At 35.1% G+C, this 23,669-nt stretch overlaps 3 protein-coding genes across 4 annotated transcripts in view; all 3 read right to left on the reverse strand.

Moving 5' to 3' along the window:
• Positions 1 to 1,717: 1,717 nt before the first annotated feature.
• Positions 1,718 to 3,966, reverse strand: LOC127183148 (polymeric immunoglobulin receptor-like). Its single transcript, XM_051138994.1, has 7 exons — positions 3,835 to 3,966; positions 3,152 to 3,460; positions 2,651 to 2,971; positions 2,397 to 2,504; positions 2,187 to 2,264; positions 1,922 to 1,986; positions 1,718 to 1,831 (listed from the first exon to the last, which is right to left on the reverse strand). Exons 1-7 carry the CDS (start codon positions 3,881 to 3,883, stop codon positions 1,718 to 1,720), a joined length of 1,044 nt encoding a protein of 347 aa, XP_050994951.1. The 5' UTR covers positions 3,884 to 3,966.
• Positions 3,967 to 11,922: 7,956 nt separating this feature from the next.
• Positions 11,923 to 22,557, reverse strand: LOC127182708 (uncharacterized). Of its 2 annotated transcripts, none has more exons than XM_051138219.1 (7): positions 22,237 to 22,557; positions 13,746 to 14,054; positions 13,249 to 13,338; positions 13,002 to 13,130; positions 12,726 to 12,803; positions 12,457 to 12,521; positions 11,923 to 12,365 (listed from the first exon to the last, which is right to left on the reverse strand). In XM_051138219.1, the coding sequence occupies exons 1-7, from the start codon at positions 22,283 to 22,285 to the stop codon at positions 12,252 to 12,254; spliced, it is 834 nt and encodes a 277-aa protein (XP_050994176.1). In that variant the 5' UTR covers positions 22,286 to 22,557; the 3' UTR covers positions 11,923 to 12,251. The 2 variants fall into 2 exon arrangements, with proteins under 2 accessions (XP_050994176.1, XP_050994175.1); XM_051138218.1 differs by lacking the exon at positions 22,237 to 22,557 and adding an exon at positions 14,503 to 14,630 and having other exon boundaries at positions 13,249 to 13,575.
• Positions 19,879 to 23,669, reverse strand: part of LOC127182707 (polymeric immunoglobulin receptor-like) — a 39,063-nt gene continuing 35,272 nt past the window's right edge. The window contains exons 2-8 of the mRNA XM_051138217.1: positions 21,441 to 21,752; positions 21,035 to 21,361; positions 20,782 to 20,910; positions 20,506 to 20,583; positions 20,235 to 20,299; positions 20,032 to 20,155; positions 19,879 to 19,949 (exon numbers count right to left, since the gene is read on the reverse strand). Coding sequence (XP_050994174.1) covers positions 20,042 to 20,155; positions 20,235 to 20,299; positions 20,506 to 20,583; positions 20,782 to 20,910; positions 21,035 to 21,361; positions 21,441 to 21,752 — 1,025 coding nt within the window. The 3' untranslated portion in view covers positions 19,879 to 19,949; positions 20,032 to 20,041. The remainder of the gene's footprint in view (positions 19,950 to 20,031; positions 20,156 to 20,234; positions 20,300 to 20,505; positions 20,584 to 20,781; positions 20,911 to 21,034; positions 21,362 to 21,440; positions 21,753 to 23,669) is intronic.

Raw genomic sequence — 23,669 nt, forward strand, 5'->3', positions numbered from 1 at the left:
CACGACTGAGGTGAATCCCTTGAGCAAGGCACCAAAACCCCAACTGCCCCCCGTGCGCCTCAGCAATAGCACTTATGGCTGCCCACTACTCCGGGTGTGTGCGCGAGGTTGTACTCACTACTGTGTGTGTGCACTTGGATGGGTTAAATGCAGAGCACAAGTATGGGTCACAATACTTGGCCACACGTCACGTCCTTTCCTTTCCTTTTTGGGGTCGCTCCAACCTGTAGACATGAAAAACATCCCGCGGCAACAGTGTTAAAGCAGCCCAATTTCGCGGGAAAATCGCAGACTTGGCAATACTATGTTCTAGGCTAGTGTTTAACCACACATTTAAATCCTCAAGAAGAAGAGCAGTTGCGTGAGTAATTTAAGTGGTTAAATGTACTTGCTCCTCTGCCTTTATGCTCTTATGACGCAAGATGACCAATCATTTTGCTTATTCGCAAGTCCCTTATTCCTCTGGCTGGGATCGCATAGAGCCCCTTTAAGCTGCATCGGAATTGCAGTTTAGACCTCCAAGACCTTAAAAGGGTCACCTTGGCGTCCATTTAAGTCCACCAAAAAAATCCTGGAATGTTTTCCTCAAAAGACTTACTTTTCTTTTCGGCTTAAGAAAGACAGACCTGAACATCTTGGATGACATGGTTGAGTAAATTATCAGGACATTTTTATTCTGGAAGTGACCAAATACTTTAATGAATTATTGAACACTCATTTACTCTTTATTGAAAGACAGAAACAAATAAGGTTTACAAGATTACTTTTTCTTTCCTGTTTTAAGAATTGTGCTATTTAAAATATACAGTAACAAAAGAAAAAGGACATCCTGCATTTTTAAAGATTTACAGTCTGGTTAATAATTGTTTGTTTTGTCCTTTAAGTTCTTTATTTGTCAATGCACTCAACTTTGTGATTTAACAGAACTTTTTTTTTTTTTTTAATATTGTGACATATCTGAGTAAAATGGATTACCGAAAGAGAAACAAAAGGGCAGAACATGGTCCCATCCATCAGTTGTTGAATGGATGGAGGCAGATCTAAATGAGAGTTTGCACACTATAAAATTAATCATTTCATTCTGATTTTAAAGCTTAAATAAGTGAAACACCAAACCCAACACACTATGGCTTGTCACTTTGCAAAAGTGCATGCATATAGTGTGTGACTCATTTTTCTTTGTTCCTCTGTCAGTGCTCACATGTCTAAAAATAGAGACAGGCAACACAGCTTTGGTCCCATCCATCAGTTGTTGAATGGATGGAGGCAGATCTAAATGAGAGTTTGCAGACGGTTGTAAGAAAGGGAATTTATGTGGTCAAAATAACTGAAGAATCTTTTATTAATATTACAAGCACAAAAAAAAGTAACATAAATTAACTGTTCACTATAAAATTATTAATTTCATTCTGATTTTAAAGCTTAAATATGTCAACCACCAAACCCAACATTTGTCATTTTGCAAAAGCACATGCATATAGTGTGTGACTCATTTTTCTTTGTTCCTCTGTCAGTGCTCACGTCTAAAAATAGAGACAGGCAACACAGCTTCTTCAGTTGTTTAGTCCTGCTTTACAATCATTCTTGATGTGCTTTAAACTCTCTTAAAGGTCCTCCTAACAATGAACAGTTTTCTTTTCAAAATTGAGGTTACAGAAAAATTCTCATAACAAAAGTATACAGCTGTGTCAATTTCTCAGTGCTCACTGTTGTTCTTTTAGCGTTTATCATTGAAAGGAGCATACTGTGTGAACTCTGCTGGGTCATTGTGTGTGTGAGCTGGTGTGGATGTTGTTTTAACGTAGGCTACAGCAGAATACATCACGTCATCCTGGAGAGAGAGAAAAAGATGGATGATTGCACACACAGCATTGCATCAATAAGTCAAGTAATAATTTTGCAACAGTAAGTTTGTTTTCACCTGATTGTCTTGTTCTCTCTTTTGCTCTTCAGCAACAGTGGTGGCCCTTTTATCATTTCTTCCTCCTTTAACATAAAACACTATATCCAGCAAGTTTTGATGATTTTAAACATCAGATGCATCAGTCTAATCACTAATTATGTCAGTTTTTAATTGGTTTTGTACTTATTATTTTGTTTAATTCTAAGTGTACAGCCGCATCAGCTGGTCATTTAATCATAATAGCCTATTGTTATTAGAAGTGTTATTATGTGTGTTCACGTACCTCTACATCTCCACCATATAAATGCCAGTAATGCCAGTAAAAGCACTGAGAAAAACACTCCCAGTAGAATGAAAACATCTGTGGAGAAACAGAACATATGAGCTCATAAAGCTCCATGCATGCATTTTTAAAAATTAAATACAAATACTTGACAATACTAAAACACATTATAGTAACCATTATACAATAAAAGCAATGCCTGTGACTTACATAGAGGTATATGTTGTGGAGTCGGTTGAAGTTGTGAAGTTGTGGAGTCTAGTGTTTGGTGTGGAGGTTGATGTGTTATTAAACTGATTGTGTGGACAAGTGGTTTTTCTGTTCAGAAGCCAATAAGTTTAAGTAATAATATTAAACAAAAAATCTACAAGTCTGCAAGTTGACATCATTCTTCAAAATATTCAGATTCGTAAAACAAAATGAATAGTAATGGTGATCTGACAACAGAAATAGAAGAAAACTACCTGCAACATGAAGTCTGAAGCTGATTTCTTGTTGAGGCATGACACATTGGTAGCCCCCTTCGTCGTCTGTGGTCAGTGCTGATATGTGTAGAGAAAGATTTCCTGGACTGGTTTTATTTAACAGTTTGACTCTGTTCTTGTAACTCTCAATATCTTCATCTGGGTAAATTTCTTCATATTCATGTTTATTTTTTTCCCAATAGTTCCATTGTATCTGTTCAGGTTTAGCCAGTAGTTCAGTGCAGGAGCAGGGCAGAACCACAGACTCTCCTGAATATCCGGTCACATCCACTGTCTTTCCTTTCTCAACCAAATCACACCCTGAAAACAAATTTAAATAAATTGTTAATTTTACATTTTAGTTTAAATATAAGTTTAAAAAAAAAGATTTCATAAAATGATTTTAGCATAACATTTATTATAGTTGCAACCAAAAAAGCCGGGATTTTTGTAAGTACAGGAGAAACTCTAAGGGTACACCTGCTCCAAATTTCCACTCACCTTTAACTTTTAATTCAACAGTTTTTAAAGTATTCTGTTTAGACAGACATTTATAGTAGCCCTTGTCTTTCATTCCGAGGTCAGTAATGAGAAGAGACAGATTTGTTGGAGAATGTTCATTAAACAGCACACGTCTGCCACTGTATTTCTCATCTTCAAATACTGGAATCCATGTGTTTCCCGTGTCAAACTCCCAGGCGAATGTCATGACTGTAGACTGAGAGTCAGCACAGAAGCAGGGCAGCACAACTGAACCACCTGTGTATCCTGTTATTTCTATTGTGTCCTGGTCATCTGACACAATACAGCCTGCAAACAAAAGCTTGTATTTAGAGCATTCAAATAGGCTTTAAAGAAATGTGTAACAGACCTGTATATCTGAATGCACAAATGCAACTTTTATGCACTACTTTCTAAAAGAGAAAGCTCCCTTCTTGATTTATTCTAAAACAACCAAGATTTCCATTTCAATGTTTGTCATTTCCCTATGGAATTCAAAGAGTGTTTCGAATGAAATGTTTTGGAACTGAAAAATTATTTCAAAGCTCTGTAGGCATAAATAGACAGTTCTTCATTGTTTTAATAGTTATTTTTAAATTGTTATTTTATAGAACTAAAGCCACATTCTTCATATCTCACTTTGATTCATTAATTAATTCATTCATAAAAAAAAAAGAACTCACCTGTACTGAAATGAAACATAAAGATGAAAAGGTATAAGTGGTCCCTCATGACTGGTTCTCATTCACACATTCACCAACTCCACCAACTATTTTATGTGCAGTCCAGAGTCTTAATGGTTTGCTTCCTGTAAGCTCTTACTTTTCTGAACTCTAGCTTCCTGTTTCATTTCTTTGTATGGGTGCGTCTCTATTTTTTCTGTGTAAGCAATATTTGTACAGTTCACACACTGATAGGGCCACGCATCATTCAAAAAAATTTGATATCGATGCCGATACCGATACGATACCTTGACTTCAATACCGGTTCCTTAACGATACTTTTTCCGATACCAATTTTATGAAATCAATTTTAACAAGATTATATTATCTCAAAATATTTTTTTAGCCTATTGACATTATACAGATTCAAAGACTCCCTAGCCACTGCACAAAAGAACAAAATATATCAAACACAATAAATCAGTGAAAATAATTTTAAGCTCAAAAAGTTTTCAGTTTACACATCTGTTAGGCTACATTCACACTAGTGCGAGTTTGTTTTAAAATGCATGCCTCAGACAGAATCATAATTTCTATTTATTTTTCACTTACTGACAAGCACTAGCATGGGCGTCGCTAGGCCATTTTTAGGGGGGCTATAGCCAGATCTAGATCGGCTCCTCTCCGTCTTTCAGCGCGTTGTTCAATCCACAGACTGCGGCGGCGCAGAGCGAGAAACAGAGAACAAGCTGTGTGTTTATCGATAGATAGTTATAATATCTGTGCAGTTCTTTGTAATCAATACAGTTTACAAAATTTTATGGGGGAAATCGGTTCTCCATCTACTGTTTTCGCTGCATTAATCCCTCATCACACCACAGCTGTTTTCTCCAGCGAAAATGAAGCACATATAAACGCAAACTTTATAAAATGATCATGTTGCCGTTTTCATTAGAAAAAGTTAAGTATTAATATAATACATTTTCTAGTGCATGTGGCAAAGGTTTGCATACTTGAGTTAAGCGGGTTGTAGAAATGCAAGCAGTAAAATTTTGTATTTGTACAGTAAACAGGTGTGTGCGTGTTTGTGTGTGTTTGTACTCAAATTTTATACCTATCTATGCAATACAGTGGAATACTACAAGTTTAGGATACCACCCAAACATTTTTTAAATTTCATTTATTTATTTGAATTATTGTCTTATGTAGCATCATGCTACAGTGTTCATGAATGACCACGTAACGCTCACTTTCTGTCGTGTAGTATGGACAGATATCTTTTCTGAAATGCCAGTATGGATGAGGATTGTTTAAAGGGGTCATCGGATGCAAACTTCACTTTTACATGTTGTTTAAACATTAATGTGTGTTGGCAGTGTATGTACAAATCTACCCTATAGTGATAAAAATCCATGCAGTGGTTTTTAATTAATCTGTAAAAATAATATCCCCTTTTTCAAATCGACCCATTCTCAGATGCCTCAGATGCCTGTCGGTGTGCCGACATATATTAATATGATTTTATTTATTTCTTCGAATGGACTATAACCTTGGTTTTATTGAGAATCACAACAACAACTTAAAATAATTTGTAACCTGGCTGCCTTAAAATTTTAAGTTCAGTCAACTCAAAAAAGTTTATTCAACTTGAAATGTTAAATTATACTAAGTGACAACTTAGATATTTATGAGTTGAATCAACTTAAAATTTTAAGGCGGCTGGGTAACTTACTCAGCTGTTAAATTTAGCAAACACAAATATCTAAGTTGTTGCTTAGTACAACTTAACATTTCAAGTTGACTAAACTTATTTTAGTTGACTGAACTTAAAATTTTAACGCAGCAGGGTAAGAAATTATTTTAAGCTGACTCAACAAATTGTGTTTTTTTTTTTTTTTATAGTGTAGTTCAACTATAGTGCACAAAAACTTAAAATATGAGGATTTTTATTTTTTATCTTCAGTCCTGGCGTCCATTGTAGTGGACATGAGAAAAATCTAATAAAAAATGAGTTGGCACAAATCTTGAGGAAAATATCAATTTTTTTTTGGTTCGGTGAAAAAAAAAAATCAGGTCTGAAAGAATTAACATTTTTATGATCTAAAAGATTTAGAGTAAATGAAAAAAAATTGATAATGTAACCATAATCATGGTTTAAAGTTAAAAACAAATAAGATTTTTATTTAACTGAAGTACCGTATGTACAACAAAACCAACTTAATTGTTTGATGAAAAACACACACAACACACAATAGTGACAGAAACAGTGACAGAACATCTTCCTTGTTCCTCTATTCTTGTTGACACTAATACAACCCTCACCCAATAGTCAAACAGCATGTTTTCTCTTTAAAGTTACATTAGAATGATTAATTATGACTTTTTTTTTAGTTTGCCAGAAAGCAAGACATTGTAAGACATTTAGCACAGTTCTGTTGCTTCAAACATCTGCACAAAACATGCATGGCTGTTTCAAAATGTCACTCAGAAATGCTCAGCGATAGATTCAATATATTCTACATACAGTTACAGTAAGGGCAAGAAATATTTTTAATTCTTTAGTGATTGCCACTTTGAATCACATGGCTTTTTGTACATTATTTTCTCAAAATGCAAGGTTCATAAGCTCCATTGCTAGTCCAAACGCTGTGAATTCTGAGGTTTAAAAAAATGAATATAATTATTTGTTTTTAATGAACAAGACAATGTTACTCAAATCTAATCAGATTTTTTACCGTTTTAAACCAGATCTATATTCACAGTCCTTTTAATCCCTGTTTAAAAACATTTGTTTGTTTCATTTTATGTAATGTAAGCATCATAATGTAACTGTTACGGTTCGTGCTGGACGGACGAGACGGGAAACGAGATACGATACAAACAATCACTTTAATATTTAATATAAACATCACACAAAGAAAAGCATGTTTTATGAAAATTAATACAAATGTAGTTCTCTTTTTGCAAATGAACTCTTCGTATGTATAACTCTGTGTGTGTGTGTGTGTGTGTGTGTGTATGTGTAAGTATAATTGGTACTTTTGACTCATCCATTTTCTTAAAAATTGTTTGAAGGCAGTTTATCATTTTATAAACTACTTGTTTTTGTGAAAAGCGGTGCCTGAACTGTAAATCATGCTTTTTACAGACATTTTATGACATGAAATATGCTCCAGATCATGTCCACCCTTTTGGAATAATATGCAAGACACTAATCACTCACACAAATAAATCAATTTTTTGATAATTGAATTTGTCTCTATGCTGTTAAACCATATATGGGTGTTCTTGTAACAAAATGTACTTCATGTGTTTACAGATTTGTGCAGAATATGAGACAGACAGAATAACCATAGGCCCACTGGTGTCAACTGTCTTTGCCAATGGATGGATCCACACTGCAAAACTTATGAAGATGATTTCAAACCGAAGAAGAGTCCTTGGACAAAGCCTTAAACTCTCTTGGTTCCCACTACACTGGTAAGAACAACTGCACTCAACAAAAACTTTTTAAACTTATTAAAGGGGTCATCAGACACCCATTTTACCATGTCAAAATCAGCCTTTTTCAGAGCGAGCTGTTCTGTTGCATATTCTTTTAAATGCTAATGAGCTCTGCTCACCCGACCCCTCTCTTCTGTGGGGTGACGATCCAATGCAAAACTTGCTGACTAGCACATTATTAAGAAAGGTGATGTGCAAAGATGCATAAAAACCACCCATATACTCAGTTCTGCTGTAGGTGAAGCTGGATCACAAATGATTTGTGTGAACATATCTACATTTATTTAGATTGCCGGGTGCATTTCCTTCAAAGACAAATGTAACATTAATCCTCTGCATCTTCAGCGGCTCAGATGTCGGAAGTAAATGATGACTGCTATGTTTATTACCACATCCAACAACAAAACACCTCAATCGCTCAATCGGAGACATTCTTGTCTTCCCCTGCACCAGAGTTGACACAATAATGTTGGTCGGACTGTTCTTAGTTCTCACTCGGCTCATTTAGGGTGGGTCTAAGGAAAGACGGTCATGTCAATCAATTATCGTGGGAGTGGCCTTGGTTGGTGTGACGTCACACCAACAAGAAGCTGAGAAATACCCATATAAAATAATTTTGTTGAAAACGCAGGGATCAAAGTTAGAGAACAGTAACCACTGTAGCACGAAAGAACTATTGCAACTAAAATTTCTGTCAGAAATGATCAGGAAGTGTAGAGGCTCTTGCGTTGAATGACTTCTGTACATTTGCAGCCACAGGACATCACTAGTTTCTCACACTGTTCTGGTGTGATCTTGGTCCACTCTTCTTCTACTCTCTTTCATAGTTTGGTAACTGTAGTGGGTTTCTTAGCCATAACTTTGTCACCAAGGATTTTCCAGAAATTTTCAGTCGGGTTTAGAAAAAGGAACTGCTTTACCTGTTTTTCAGTGTGACGGGGCATTGTCTTGAATGAAAATTGCAGGCTGATTGGAAGATGCTTGCAGGGAAGGAATTGCATGTTGTTGAAGGAGGTTCTGATACACATTTTCATTCACCCTGCTATGTAGCTGTATAAGAGGCCCAACCCCTGCTGTAGAAAACATTTCACAAACCATGACACTTCCTCCTTCACCTTTCACTGACTTCTTTATGCACTTGGGCTTCAGTCTTTCCTCAGTTTGATGCCGAACAAAATGTTTCCCCTCAGACCCAAATAAATTAAATTTGTTCTCATCACTAAAGTGAACTTTGCAGCAGTTCTTCTCTCTCCACACAACATGCTCCTCAGCAAAGGTTGATTCTTTCTGCTGGTCACTGCAGAATGCTTTTTCAGTTCTGACCTTTTTGAAACGTGTGGAGTTAGATCTGTACCCTGTTCAGCACTGAACTGGCAAGCAATTCCAGCTGCAGTGTTGAACCCATTCCCCATTGAGTCTCCGCATTGTCCTGTCTTGTACATTTGTCTTACGTGGACAACCAGCCTTTTTGTGGGACTTGAATGAATTAGTGTCATTGTAAACCTGCAATGTTCGATCACAGATTACCAACTTTTGCAATGGCTGAAAGGTTCATCCCTTTGGCCTTAATCTGGGCAACCTCCTGTTGCAGGGTTTCAGTCACATTAGAGCGGCCCGCCATCATTCAATCTCAGTAAAAATTGTAGGAGTGATCCCAGTTAAATCTGGTTTGTCACTTAATTAAGGAAATTAGCACCAGGTACCAGATTAACACCAATAACGTGGATGTATCTGTAAGTGTTTTCTAATTTTGATCATTTCTTTTTCAAATATCTCATTTAAGTTTTTTTTTTTCAATACTGTGCTTTGGAATACAAATAATTTATGAAATATGCTTAAAAACTGTCCTTCACTCTTGTTAGGATAACTTCAAATAGGACTAAGCAGTGACCTTAAAATGTAGGAAATAATAGGTTGTTTTCTAATTTTGATCTCCACTGTACTGTATGTACTACACAGACTCAAACAAGTGTGTCAGTCACAAAGGTTTGTTTTAGCATCTGCCATCACAATATATGAGGACAGTCCACAAAACTTAAACTCCAGAGCTGCTCAGTCACTTCACCAGCATTTCACAATTTAATTTGAGAAAAACTTTAAAACTTAAAACAAAGTTGGTTTACCTTGAAAAAAATAGGGCAGAAATACAATACTTCTGTATATTAAAATGTACTTCTCAGAGTAATAATATTAATAATTTAAAAAATATTACAATATCAAGGTATTTTTTTCATCCCTGTTTAATTTATAGTTTTTTGCAGCATTTTATTTGACAAAAATCAAGTCAAAAACTTTTTTTAATCATGTTGGTTTAAATGATAACCCTAAATATTAGTGTCCACAACAAAGCACAAAAACGTTTTATTGAAAGTGATTCCAACGATATCGTTCCTCATTATCATTAGTGTGGGCTCTGCTATTCTATCAAATTTTGGATGATTTTAAAACAATATCTTTATTGTTATAATTATTGTCCTTTGTGTGACCAGACCTTAAAGAGTTAGTTCACCCAAAAATGAAAATTAACCCATTATTTACTCACCCTGAAGGCATCCTAAATGTATATGACTTACTACTTTCAAACAAATCCAATCGGTGTTATATTAAAAAATATCCTGGCACTTCCACGCTCTATAATGGCAATGGGTGGGTGTTTCATGTTCAAAACAAAGTCCAATAAATCACATCCATCCATAATAAAATTGCTCCACATGGCTCCACGGGGTGAATAAAGACCTCCTGTACCAAATCAATGCGTTTTTGTAAGAAAAATATCCATATTTAAAACGTATTAATCACTTTTCTCTAGCTTCTACTAACTGTTGTACACGGAAGCCGCTCCAGGCGGATGACATAGGCTGTCGATGTTGCGCATAGGCCGGCGAGTCTTGTAAAATCCAACATTTGCTTACAGGAGCAAAGGAAGCAATGTTTCCTTACTTTAACAAATGCTATTAAGGACAGTTAGCGCAAGCTAGATTAAAGTGATTACTATGTTTTAAATGTGGAGATTTTTCTTACAAAAATGCATTGATTCATTACAGGAGACCATGTGTGAGCCACTTTTTTTGGATGAATGCACTTTATTGCACTTGTTTTGGACTGTTGACAAGAAACACCCACCTGTGAACTAACCCTTTAACAACCAGAAATCAACATTTACACATCAAACAGAAGAAACATTACTTGACTTGTAAACATCACATTTTCTCATTCCTCCAGGTACCGTGTGGTGGTGTCCTACCCTCCCCAAAGCGAAGCAGAGCTGGAACTGAAGGAGGGAGACATTGTATTTGTGCACAGAAAACGAGAGGACGGCTGGTTTAAAGGAACACTACAGAGAAACGGCCGAACCGGGCTGTTCCCTGGCAGCTTTGTTGACAGTATCTAACGCACATGGTGTTTAAGAACATAATATTTAGATATATCAAATTCTCCATCACTGAAAATACAACACTGAACTTCGGCCTTAATGGTTCAGATTGATGAGCAGCAGCGATCAGGACTGGGCTGCTTATGACTGTTGGAGCAAACTATGAGGGTCATCAGTTGCATGGATTCAAACCAGTCTTATGAAAATCTCAAACTCAACTAGACCAGTCGTAGTCGTTCAGCAGTAGATCAAATAACTTTCCTGAAACACGGAAGCAACAAAGTTTTAGCCGTTCGCACTAGGTAGAAAGGGAAAAAAAAATAAAATGGCGTATTAGTCACAGCAGAACAAATTTTGATCACTTAACATTTCATTTAAACTCAAAGCATGTGTTAGGTGTGGGGGGAATAAAATAAAGTAATAACTTTTATAAAACATGTTGTGGAATACTGTTGTGAGTTGAGTATATTGCTGTGTTGTGATAGTTAGAAGCTGCATGCTCTATCATTACTGCTCATCTTAACAGATTCTCACATTTGAAAAGTGTAATTTTCCATGTAAACCACAGTTGCCCTCACACAAAGACCTGCGCTCACATTATTTTTTACAACTCATGAATCTATTTTCATCCGTTACGCAAATGCTCACACAATAAAGTTACACCATCTGTCTCATTATTATTTGATCAGTCTGTCACACTTTTTTATATTTAGCATTTGAAACTGTTCAGACTTCAAAGGTTTAGTTTACTTCCAGAATAAAAACCTCCTGATAATTTACTGACCCCCATGTCATCCAAAATGTTTATGTCTTTCATTTTTTTCAGGTGAAAACAAATTAAGGTTTTTGAGGAAAACATTCCAGGATTTTTCCCCATATAGTGGACTTCAATGATGGACTTCCTAAATGTCCAAATTGCAGCTTCGAAGGCCTTTTTCTTTCCTATTTTAAGAATTGTGCTATTTAATATATATATATATATATATATATATATAATATATTTTACAATTTTTTTTTCTTTCATATTTAATATTGAGTGAAATTAATTACTGAAAAAGAAACAAAAGGGCAGACGGTTTGGTCCCATCCATCAGTTGTTGAATGGATGGAGGCAGATCTAAATGAGAGTTTGCGGACGGTTGTAAGAAAGGGAATTTATGTGGTCAAAATAACTGAAGAATCTTTTATTAATATTACAAGCACAAAAAAAGTAACATAAATTAACTGTTCACTATAAAATTATTAATTTCATTCTGATTTTAAAGCTTAAATATGTCAACCACCAAACCCAACATTTGTCATTTTGCAAAAGCACATGCATATAGTGTGTGACTCATTTTTCTTTGTTCCTCTGTCAGTGCTCACGTCTAAAAATAGAGACAGGCAACACAGCTTCTTCAGTTGTTTAGTCCTGCTTTACAATCATTCTTGATGTGCTTTAAACTCTCTTAAAGATCCTCCTAACAATGAACAGTTTTCTTTTCAAAATTGAGGTTACAGAAAAATTCTCATAACAAAAGTATACAGCTGTGTCAATTTCTCAGTGCTCACTGTTGTTCTTTTAGCGTTTAACATTGATACGAGCGTACTCAGTGAACTCTGCTGGGTCATTGTGTGTGTGAGCTGGTGTGGATGTTGTTTTAACGTAGGCTACAGCAGAATACATCACGTCATCCTGGAGAGAGAGAAAAAGATGGATGATTGTACACACAGCATTGCACAGCATAGTTTAAGTAACACTTTTGCAAAACTAAGTTTGTTTTCACCTGATTGTCTTGTTCTCTCTTTTGCTCTTCAGCAACAGTGGTGGCCTTTTTCTCATTTCTACCTCCTGTAACATAAAACATTGTAGCCATTTGATGATGATTTTGAATATTAGAGACATCAGTCTAATCACTAAATATGTCAGTTTTTAATTGGTTTTGTACTTATTATTCTATGTGTTTTATTCAGCCCCATTAGCTGGTCTTTCACACATAATTATGGGTATTATAGTCTGTGTAGTTATCAGAAGTGTGATTGTGTGTTCACGTACCTCTACATCTCCACCATATAAATGCCAGTAATGCCAGTAAAAGCACTGAGAAAAACACTCCCAGTAGAATGAAAACATCTGTGGAGAAACACAAATGGCATGACAAATGCTTTTTTCCCCTCCCGAATGTAGTACGAATATGCATAAATATCTCAACGTAAGCTCATGAAAGCTCCATGAATAAATTGTAATAATTACATACAAACACTTGAAAGAAATTGAGAAAACAGTATTGTAACTATTGTTGTATAATGAAAAGCAAAGCCTGTTGCTTACAATAAGATGTGTGATGTTGATTTGGTGTGATGTTGAGTTGAGTCGGTTGAAGTTGTGAAGTTGAGGAGTCTTGTGTTTGGTGTGAAGGTTGATGTGTTGTTAAGCTGGTTGTATTGATGTGAGGTTTTTCTGTTCAAAAGCCAAAAATGATCAGTAATAATATAACACAAGAAACAACATGTCATCCTACAAGTTTCTTCAAACGCAAATGAATAGTAAAGGTAATCTGACAACAGAAGAAAACTACCTTCAACATGAAGTACACGAAGTCTGATAGCGACTACTTGATGAGACGAGATGTAACACTGATAGTCTCCTTCATCCTCTGTAGTCAGTGCTGATATGTATAGAGAAAGATTTCCTGGAGTGTTTGAGTTTAATAGTTTGACTCTGTTCTCATAACTCTTAATCTGTTCATTTGGGTAAATTTCTTTATATTTAACAGCTATAAAATACATCCATTGTATCTGTTCAGGTTTAGCCAGTAGTTCAGTGCAGGAGCAGGGCAGAACCACAGACTCTCCTGAATATCCAGTCGCTGCAACTGTCTTTCCTTTCTCAACCAAATCACACCCTGAAAAAATATTTATGCTCCTATTGTATTTCATTTGGAAGTTGAAAAATAAAAGATTTACTAAAATGATTTCAGCATAATATTTCATATAGTTGCAAACAAAAATGGCCTGGATTATTGTAAGTACAAGAAAAACTCAAATGAGTCACCTGCTCGAAATTTCTACTTACCTTTAACATTTAAGTCAACATCTGTAAAAGTATTTGATTCAGTCAGACATCTATAGTAGCCCTGGTCATTCATTCTGAGGTCAGTAATGAGAAGAGACAGATTTGTTGGAGAATGTTCATTAAACAGCACACGTCTGTCATTGTATTTCTCATCTTCAAATACTTGAATCCATCGATTTCCCTGCTCAAACTCCCAGGTGACTGTTGTGGCTGTAGACTGAGAGTCAGCACAGGAGCAGGGCAACACAACTGAACCACCTGTGTATCCTGTTATTTTTACTCTTTGCCGCTCATCTGACACAATACAGCCTGCAAACAAAAGAGTTTATTTAGAGCATTCAAATAGGCTTTAAAGAAATGTGTAACAGACCTGTATATCTGAATGCACAAATGCAATTTCATTGTTTGTCATTTCCCTTAGGAATTCAAAGAGCATTTTGAATGAAAAGTTTTGGAGTTGAAAAATTATTTCAGAGCTCTGTAGGCATGAATAGACTTTTCTATCTTAGAAAAAAAATACAAAGTACAATTTGTAAATTTCTTTTATCACCAGTAAGGTTCAATGTTTCATTTTCAAAATAGTTTTTTAAAAATAGTTATTTTTTAAATTGTTATTTTATAGAACTAAAGCCACATTTTTCCCATCTCACTTTAATCCGTTCAAAAAACCAAAATAATAATAATAAAAATGAAAAAATAAATAAATAAATAAATAAATAAATAAAAATAAAATAAAATAAATAAAATCTGAACTCACCTGTACTGAAATGAAACATAAAGATGAAAAGATATAAGTGGTCCCTCATGACTGGTTCTCATTCACTCATTCACCAACTTTATTCTGTGTCTCAATGGTTTGGTTCCAAGCTCTTACTTTTCTGAAACTCTGTCTTCCTGTTTCATTTCTTTGCATGATGCATCTCTGTATTTTTTCATTGTCAGCCTCGAGATGTTGTGTCATAATAGATCAGTGTTGCATCTGTGTGATGTGTATGATTGATAGTCAGTGGCCACAAAACCCTTTCTGCTGCCAAATCATAGTCACAAATATATATATTTTTTCATTTGATCGTAGAAAACAGCTGGAGATGCAACAGAGATTAACATATCCAATAAACTTTAGTTATACATGAGCTAGTTAAACTTTAGTTGTTATATTTAGTTATATTTAGTGTGTAAAAAAGCATGAAAGTATCTAAACATAAGAAAACTGAAGAGTACATTCAGTAGCTCTCTCATCTTTACATATTCTTCATTTGAGCAGTGTCATTGCCACATGAAACCACAGCGACCTTCACACACAGAAATACACACAATGCTTTCCTAGAACTCATAAATGTATTTAAAGCAGTCACGCACATGCTCACACAATAAAGATGCACCACCCCTGTATAACCCCTTTTATTATAGCCAATTAATTCTGTCTTTTACTCATTCCTATTAAACAAACTAATCATAAGTAATTCTTGCTCACTCATTGTATTCATTTTATATTACACACTGGAAAAGCTTACTATGTTAATTATACTGTAATCTTTAAGCTTTGAGCAAATATAGAATCCATGAGCGTTTTTATGATCTAAAAGATTTAAAGAAGATGAAAAAAAACTGATAATGCAACTATAATCATGGTTTAAAGTTAAAAACAAATAGAATTTTATTTAACTGAAGTACTGTATGTATAATAAATCCAACTTAATGGTTTGATGAAAAACACACACAACACACAATAGTGACAGAGACAGAAAAACATCTTCCTTGTTCCTCTATTCTTGTTGACACTAATTTCAACCCCCACCCAATAGTCCATTAACAGCAGGTTTTACAGTTATATTTATTTACATTTATTCGTTTAGCAGACGCTTTTATCCAAAGCGACTTCCAAGTGGGGAATACATCAAGTGATTTATCTATGACATAGGAAGTGCTCATAATACCATATAACAGGCATTGTTCAGATAAGTACAAGCTAGAAAGGGAAGAATAGGAAAGGAGTAGAACAAAAAGTTTTTTTTTTTGTTTTTTTTTTTAAGTCAAATAGTATCGAAAGAGATGAGTTTTCATCAGTCGCTTGAAAGTTGTTAAGGAGTTGGCATTCTGGATAGGGGTGGGAAGATCATTCCACCAGCCAGAAACAGTGAAAGGTGTCACTCACTAGTGGATCTCAGACTTCTGTAGGGAGCGTAGATTCGTAGTAGTGAGTGGAGGTAGGCGGGCGCTGAGCCTGTGGCTGTTCTATATGCAAGCATCAGTGTCTTGAATTTGATGCAAGCCGCAACCGGAAGTCAGTGCAGGGTGATAAAGAGAGGTGTGACATTGGCCCTTTTGGGCTCGTTCAAGACCAGTCGTGCTGCAGCATTCTGAATCAGGTTTTCTTTTTAAAGTTACATTACAATGATTATTTATGACTTTTTTTTTTTTTAGTTTGCCAGAAAGCAAGACATTATAAGACATTTAGCACTGTACTTTTGCATCAAACAGTTACACAAAACATACATGGCTGTTTCAAAATGTCCCTCAAAAATGCTCAGCGATAGATTCAATATATTCTACATACAGTTACAGTAAAGGCAAGAATTATTTTTCTTTCTTTAGTGGTTGCTACTTTGAATCACATGGCTTTTTATACATTATTTTCTCAAAATGCAAGGTTCATAAGCTCCATTGCTAGACCAAACGCTGTGAATATGAATTCTGAGGTTTAAAAAAATGAATATATCTTGTTTTCAAGTTTGTTTAGCATTGGTATTGACATATTCAGGGAACACTACTGGGTCATTCTGTGCATGAGCTGGTGTAAATGAGGTTTTAACATAGACTACATCAGAAAATGCCACTTCATCCTGGAGAAAGAGCAAAAAGATTGTGTTTGCACCTGAACTGCACACATAAGCATATACAGTAGTCAACATTCGAAGTGGATCAAAAATGTTCATCAAAGTTTTCCTAAGACAAGAACGGTTTGGTTTTAGGACAACTTTGATGAACGGTTTTGATCCACTTCAGATGTTGACTACTATATATTATATTTCATATGACAGCCAGCAAGTTGTGAAAAATTCAGGCATCAGAAAACAGTCTTATATCTTTAAACAGCAGCAAATACTGGCACTCAAAATGATTGAAATGCTTTTTCAAACTGTAATACTGAAATGAAGCAAGCGTATATAGAGCTCTGTAACAACTTGTTTGACATCTATCAATATGCCATATTTTGAAAATGCTCATATGTATAATTTATCAATTTCTAAAATCTAAATTTTGCTAGGATGGATCCATTAGGTGGTCGTTTACAATATAAGAAAGTGTGATTATGTACCTTTCCACATGTAGAAGATAATGCCAGAAATGCCAGTAACAGTACTACAGAAAACACAGTCACTAAAATGAAAACATCTGTGGAGAAACACACACAGGATAGTTGACATATCATGTTCACAGGAAAAAATACATTATAGTAAAGCTCAGTGAGTAATGAAAAGCAAACCAAGTCTGTGACTTACATTGTGGTGTGTGATGTGATTGTTGAGGTGGTGGAAGTTCTTGTGTTTGTTGTGACGGCTCATGTCTTGTTAAACTAATTGTATAGACATGTGGTTTCTCTGTTCAGAAACAAATAATTGTCAGTGATAATATAACATTGGAACAACAAAACATACTGTAGCATCAAAAACAAAGTTAACATGACAACAGAAACAGAAGAAAACTACCTTCAGCATGAAGTACAGTAAGTTTGACAGTGACTACTGAGACGAGACGTAACACTGATAGTCTCCTTCATCCCCTGTGGTCAGCGCTGATATGTGTAGAGAAAGATTTCCTGGAGTGTTTAGATTTAACAATTTGACTCTGTTTTTCTAAGTTTCAGTCTGTTATGTGCTATTTGGTTCAGTCAGACATTTATAGTATCCCTGGTCATTTGTTCTGAGGTCAGTTCATTAAACAGCACACGTCTGCCGATGTATTTCACCGCAGCAAAAAGCAAAAAAAAAAAAAAAAAAAAAAAAAAACACCTGCCCACTGCTTCGGGTGTGTGTTCAGTACTCACTGCTGTATATGTGAGCACTCGAATGGGTTAAATGCAGAGCACAAATTCCGGGTATGGAGCACCATACTTGGCCACACATTACGTCTTTGGCTTTTCTTTCCTTAAAGACACATACAGGCTCAGTTGAAGTAGGTTAACAAACAATATAAAATGTAAAACACATGATATCAAGTTGTAACAGGGCTCGTGGGAAGCATGTAAGATCCAGGTGCGAGCTTTATTATAACACAGCGTAGTCAAGACAGGCAGGGTCGATCTCCAAACAAACAGATATACGTAGGCAAGACAAAAGCAAGATCCAAAATAAACAGGCAGGAGGTCAAAATACAAGTGAGCAGTCCAATAGTAGCAAATAAACAAGGCTATGAACGAGGCAAAACTATGACTATAAAACAAAACCGTGGAAATAACAAAACCGTGGCAATGAAACAGGGAAAACGCTTAGTAGAGTCCACACAGGCAAAACAATACTTCGCAAAGCCTGTTTGGTATAGGCCTCCCTAAATGGCCACCAAACAGGAAGTAACTGTAGAAGCAGCAGAGGGAGCGGTAACAGACAGTCCATGGGTGAGGGCTCCCTCTGCTGGCGTGGCGTTACACATGTAAAAATCTATTAAAAACATTGCCAGTGAAAATTATAATAGTAATAATAAAAAACAAAAAAATCATGCATCGAGGGCTGCAACAACTAACCCTAATAATTGATAGATACTTGGAAAGGAAGTGGCTGTAAATTGTAATTTTGTATAGATCAGTGATTCTCAAACTTTTTATATTAAGTACCACCTTAGAAAATATTTGGTTTTCCAAGTACTACCATAATGACCAGCATTATGTACAGTAGCATAGTAGGCCTAACTATTCAGCTACATCTCTGCATGAAGCTGTTTTTTTCCCTAATAAGAATATTTATTCTTGTCAGCCACTTTAACATTGTAAATATACAGTTTGAACATTAACATTAACACTGCACTGTGCTTACAAACAGGTAAATAAACTTAAATAAAGATTAAGTTAAAATGTATTGTGTTTTAACATTAACTCATAATTAATTTAGTGATTCCTCTGAGTACCACTACTGGTGCTATTTTGAGAACCACTGGTATAGATACCAGTAAAGTAATACACAAATGTTTTTTTACAAAACATTTTTATTTTATTATTACAAATATTCATATATTTTCACTATCTTTTTCTTAAAACATTTATGTAAATTGTAATTGTAATTTCATAGATATAAATTAGTAATTATGATTTACAATGTTACAAAAATATGTGTGTACTTTTCAACATAGTTTTTGTTGTTGTTGTTTCGTTTTTGTTCAGCTATGGACCCAGCAAGAAGTCTTGCTGATGTATGATTGTAAGTATTTCACTAACCTAGTTTTGTTGTAATTTCTCATTTAAAATGGTTGTGTCATCTATCATTTTATGGCCGGGTTTCACAGACAGGGTTTAGACTAAACTAGGATTAGGCCATAGTTCAGTTAGGACAAGTAATTTTTATAAATGTGCCTTAGAAAAAAAAAAACATTACTGGTGTGCATCTTGAGACAAAACAAAGGCGCTGATATATTTTAAGATCAGTCAGTGCAAATTTCTTTCAGTTGAAACAGCTCAGACTTACATTTTAGTCTGGGACTAGGCTTAAGGCTTGTCTGTGAAACCAGGGGTATATGTTAATATATATATATGTATGTATATTGTGACCTGAGTGAAATGGATTACTGAAAAAGAAACAAAAGGGCAGAATTTGGTCCCATTCATCAGTTGTTGAATGGATGGAGGCAGATCTAAATGAGAGTTTGCAGACCGTTGTAAGAAAGGGAATTTATGTGGTCAAAATAACTGAAGAATCTTTTAAAATTACAAGCACAAAAATAGTTAGAAAAAAGTAACAGATGAATTGTTCACTATAAAATTAAACATTTCATTCTGATTTTAAAGCTTAAATGTGAACCACCAAACCCAACACGGTTTGTCACTTTGCAAAAATGCATGCATATAGTGTGTGACTCATTTTTTTTGTTCTTCTGTCAGTGCCCGCATGTCTAAAAATAGAGACAACACAGCAACACAGCAACACAGCTTCCTCAGTTGTTTAGTCCTGCTTTACAATCATTCTTGATGTGCTTCAAAGTCACTTAAAGGTCCTCCTAACAATGAACAGTTTTCTTTTCAAATTAAGGTTACAGAAAATTCTCATAACAAGTATACAGTTAATTTCTCTGTGCTTACTCTTGTTATTTTAGCGTGTAACATTGAAAGGAGCATACTGTGTGAACTCTGCTGGGCCATTGCATGTGTGACCTGGTGTGGATGTTGTTTTAACATAGACTACAGCAGAATACATCACGTCATCCTGGAGAGAGAGGAAAAGATGGATGAGTGTACACACAGCATTGCATCAATAAGTTAAGTAACGCTAAGTTTGTTTTCACCTGATTGTCTTGTTCTCTCTTTTGCTCTTCAGCAACAGTGGTGGCCTTTTTATTATTTCTACCTCCTGTAACATAAAACATCATAGCCATTTGATGATGATTTTGAATATTAGAGACATCAGTCTAATCACTAAATATGTCAGTTTTTAATTGGTTTTGTACTTATTATTCTATGTGTTTTATTCAGCCCCATTAGCTGGTCATTTACACATAATTATGGGTATTATAGTCTGTGTAGTTATCAGAAGTGTGATTATGTGTGTTCACGTACCTCTACATCTCCACCATATAAATGCCAGTAATGCCAGTAAAAGCACTGAGAAAAACACTCCCAGTAGAATGAAAACATCTCTGGAGAAACACAAATGGCATGACAAATGCTTTTTTCCCCTCCCGAATCTAGTACGAATATGCATAAATATCTCAACGTAAGCTCATAAAAGCTCCATGAATAAATTGTAATAATTACATACAAACACTTGAAAGAAATTGAGAAAACATTATTGTAACTATTGTTGTGTAATGAAAAGCAAAGTCTGTTGCTTACAATAAGGTGTGTGATGTTGATTTGGTGTGATGTTGAGTTGAGTCGGTTGAAGTTGTGAAGTTGAGGAGTCTTGTGTTTGGTGTGAAGGTTGATGTGTTGTTAAAGTGATTGTATTGATATGAGGTTTTTCTGTTTAAAAGCCCAAAATGATCAGTAATAATATAACACAAGAAACAGCATGCTATCCTCCAAGTTTCTTCAAAAGCAAATGAATAGTAAAGGTAATCTGACAACAGAAATAGAAGAAAACTACCTTCAACATGAAGTACAGTAAGTCTGACAGAGACTGCTTGATGAGACGAGATGTAACACTGATAGTGCCCTTGGTCCTCTGTAGTCAGAGCTGATATGTGTAGAGAAAGATTTCCTGGAGTGTTTGGGTTTAACAGTTTGACTCTGTTCTTGTAACTTCCAGTCTGTTCATTTGGGTAAATTTCTTTATATTTAGCTGCTATAAAATACATCCATTGTATCTGTTCAGGTTTAGCCAGTAGTTCAGTGCAGGAGCAGGGCAGAACCACAGACTCTCCTGAATATCCAGTCACTGCAACTGTCTTTCCGTTCTCGACCAAATCACACTCTGAAAACATATTTAAACAAATTATATTCATATTGTATTTCAGTTTAAAGGGAAGATTAAATTTCAAATGTCCACTTACCTGTAACCTTTAAGTCAACATATGTAAAAGTATTTGATTCAGTCAGACATTTATAGTAGCCCTGGTCATTTGTTCTGAGGTCAGTAATGAGAAGAGACAGATCTGTTGGAGAATGTTCATTAAACAGCACACGTCTGCCACTGTATTTCTCATCTTCAAATACTGGAATCCATCGATTTCCACTGCTTTGAAACTCCCAGGTGACTGTCGTGACCGTAGACTGAGGATCAGCACAGGAGCAGGGCAGCACAACTGAACCACCTGTGTATCCTGTTATTATCTTTGTCTGCTTCACATTTGAAACAATACAGCCTGCAAACAAAAGACTTTATTTAGAGCATTCAAGTAGGCTTTAAAGAAATGTGTAACAGACCTGTATATCTGAATGCACAAATGCAATTTTTATGCACTACCTTCCAAAAGAGAAAGCTCCCTTCCTGATTTATTCTACAACAACCAAGATTTTTATTTCATTGTTAGTCATTTCCCTTAGGAATTCAAAGAGCATTTCAAATGAAATATTTTGGAGTTGAAAAATTATTTCAAAGCTCTGTAGGCATGAATAGACTTTTCTATCTTAGAAAAAAAAAATACAAAGTACAATTTGTAAATTTCTTTTATCACCAGTAAGGTTCAATGTTTCATTTTCAAAATAGTTTTTTCAAAATAGTTATTTTTAAATTGTTATTGTATAGAACTAAAGCCACATTTTTCCCATCTCACTTTAATTCATTCAAAAAAACAACAACAAAAACAATTAAATAAATAAAATAAATAAAATAATATCTGAACTCACCTGTACTGAAATGAAACATAAAGATGAAAAGATATAAGTGGTCCCTCATGACTGGTTCTCATTCACTCATTCACCAACTCTATTCTGTGTCTTAATGGTTTGGTTCCAAGCTCTTACTTTTCTGAAACTGTCTTCCTGTTACATTTCTTTGCATGATGCATCTCTGTATTTTTTCATTGTCAGCCTCAAGATGTTGTGTCATAATAGATCAGTGTTGCATCTGTGTGATGTGTATGATTGATAGTCAGTGGCCACAAAACCCTTTCTGCTGCCAAATCATATTCACAAATATAGTTTTTTTTTCATTTGATAGTAGAAAGATGCAACAGAGATTAACATATCCAATAAACTTTAGTTATACATGAGCTAGTTAAACTTTAGCTGTTATATTTAGTTATATTTAGTGTGTAAAAAAGCATGAAAGTATCTAAACATAAGAAAACTGAAGAGTACATTCAGTAGCTCTCTCATCTTTACATATTCTTCATTTGAGCAGTGTCATTGCCACATGAAACCACAGACACCCTCACACACAGAAATACACACAATGCTTTCCTAGAACTCATAAATGTATTTAAAGCAGTCACGCACATGCTCAATAATAAAGATGCACCACCCCTGTATAACCCCTTTTATTATAGCCTATTAAACATAAAAAAACATATAAAATCCTATTAAACAAACTAATCATAAGTAATTCTTGCTCACTCATTGTATTCATTTTATATTACACACTGGAAAAGCTTACTATGTTAATTATACTGTAATCTTTAAGCTTTGAGCAAATATAGAATCCATGAGCGTTTTTATGATCTAAAAGATTTAAAGAAGATGAAAAAAACTGATAATGCAACTATAATCATGGTTTAAAGTTAAAAACAAATAGAATTTTATTTAACTGAAGTACTGTATGTATAATAAATCCAACTTAATGGTTTGATGAAAAACACACACAACACGCAATAGTGACAGAGACAGAAAAACATCTTCCTTGTTCCTCTATTCTTGTTGACACTAATTTCAACCCCCACCCAATAGTCCATTAACAGCAGGTTTTACAGTTATATTTATTTACATTTATTCGTTTAGCAGACGCTTTTATCCAAAGCGACTTCCAAGTGGGGAATACATCAAGTGATTTATCTATGACATAGGAAGTGCTCATAATACCATATAACAGGCATTGTTCAGATAAGTACAAGCTAGAAAGGGAAGAATAGGAAAAGAGTAGAACAAAAAGTTTTTTTTTTTCAAGTCAAGTAGTATCAAAAAAGATGAGTTTTCAGCAGTCGCTTGAAAGTTGTTAGGGAGTTGGCATTCTGGATAGGGGTGGGAAGATCATTCCACCAGCCAGAAACAGTGAAAGAGAATGTTCTGGAGAGTGATTTTGTGCCTCTTTGTGATGGTACAATGAGGTGTCGCTCACTAGCGGA

This window comes from Labeo rohita, chromosome 20 (assembly GCF_022985175.1).
Source record: "Labeo rohita strain BAU-BD-2019 chromosome 20, IGBB_LRoh.1.0, whole genome shotgun sequence".
Classification (NCBI taxonomy): domain Eukaryota; kingdom Metazoa; phylum Chordata; class Actinopteri; order Cypriniformes; family Cyprinidae; genus Labeo; species Labeo rohita.

Excerpts from the sequence above, each read along its gene's own strand:
- LOC127183148 (XM_051138994.1), bottom strand. The coding sequence starts at position 3,883 with ATGAGGGACCACTTATACCTTTTCATCTTTATGTTTCATTTCAGTACA. Across the intron at positions 2,505-2,650 it reads CTTCAGACTTCATGTTGCAG|AAAAACCACTTGTCCACACA; the intron begins GTAGTTTTCTTC and ends GCTTCTGAACAG. Across the intron at positions 1,832-1,921 it reads AGAGAGAACAAGACAATCAG|GATGACGTGATGTATTCTGC; the intron begins GTGAAAACAAAC and ends CTCTCTCTCCAG.
- LOC127182708 (XM_051138218.1), bottom strand. The coding sequence starts at position 14,551 with ATGAGGGACCACTTATATCTTTTCATCTTTATGTTTCATTTCAGTACA. Across the intron at positions 14,055-14,502 it reads TATGTTTCATTTCAGTACAG|GCTGTATTGTGTCAGATGAG; the intron begins GTGAGTTCAGAT and ends TTTTGTTTGCAG. Across the intron at positions 12,522-12,725 it reads TATATGGTGGAGATGTAGAG|GAGGTAGAAATGAGAAAAAG; the intron begins GTACGTGAACAC and ends TTTATGTTACAG.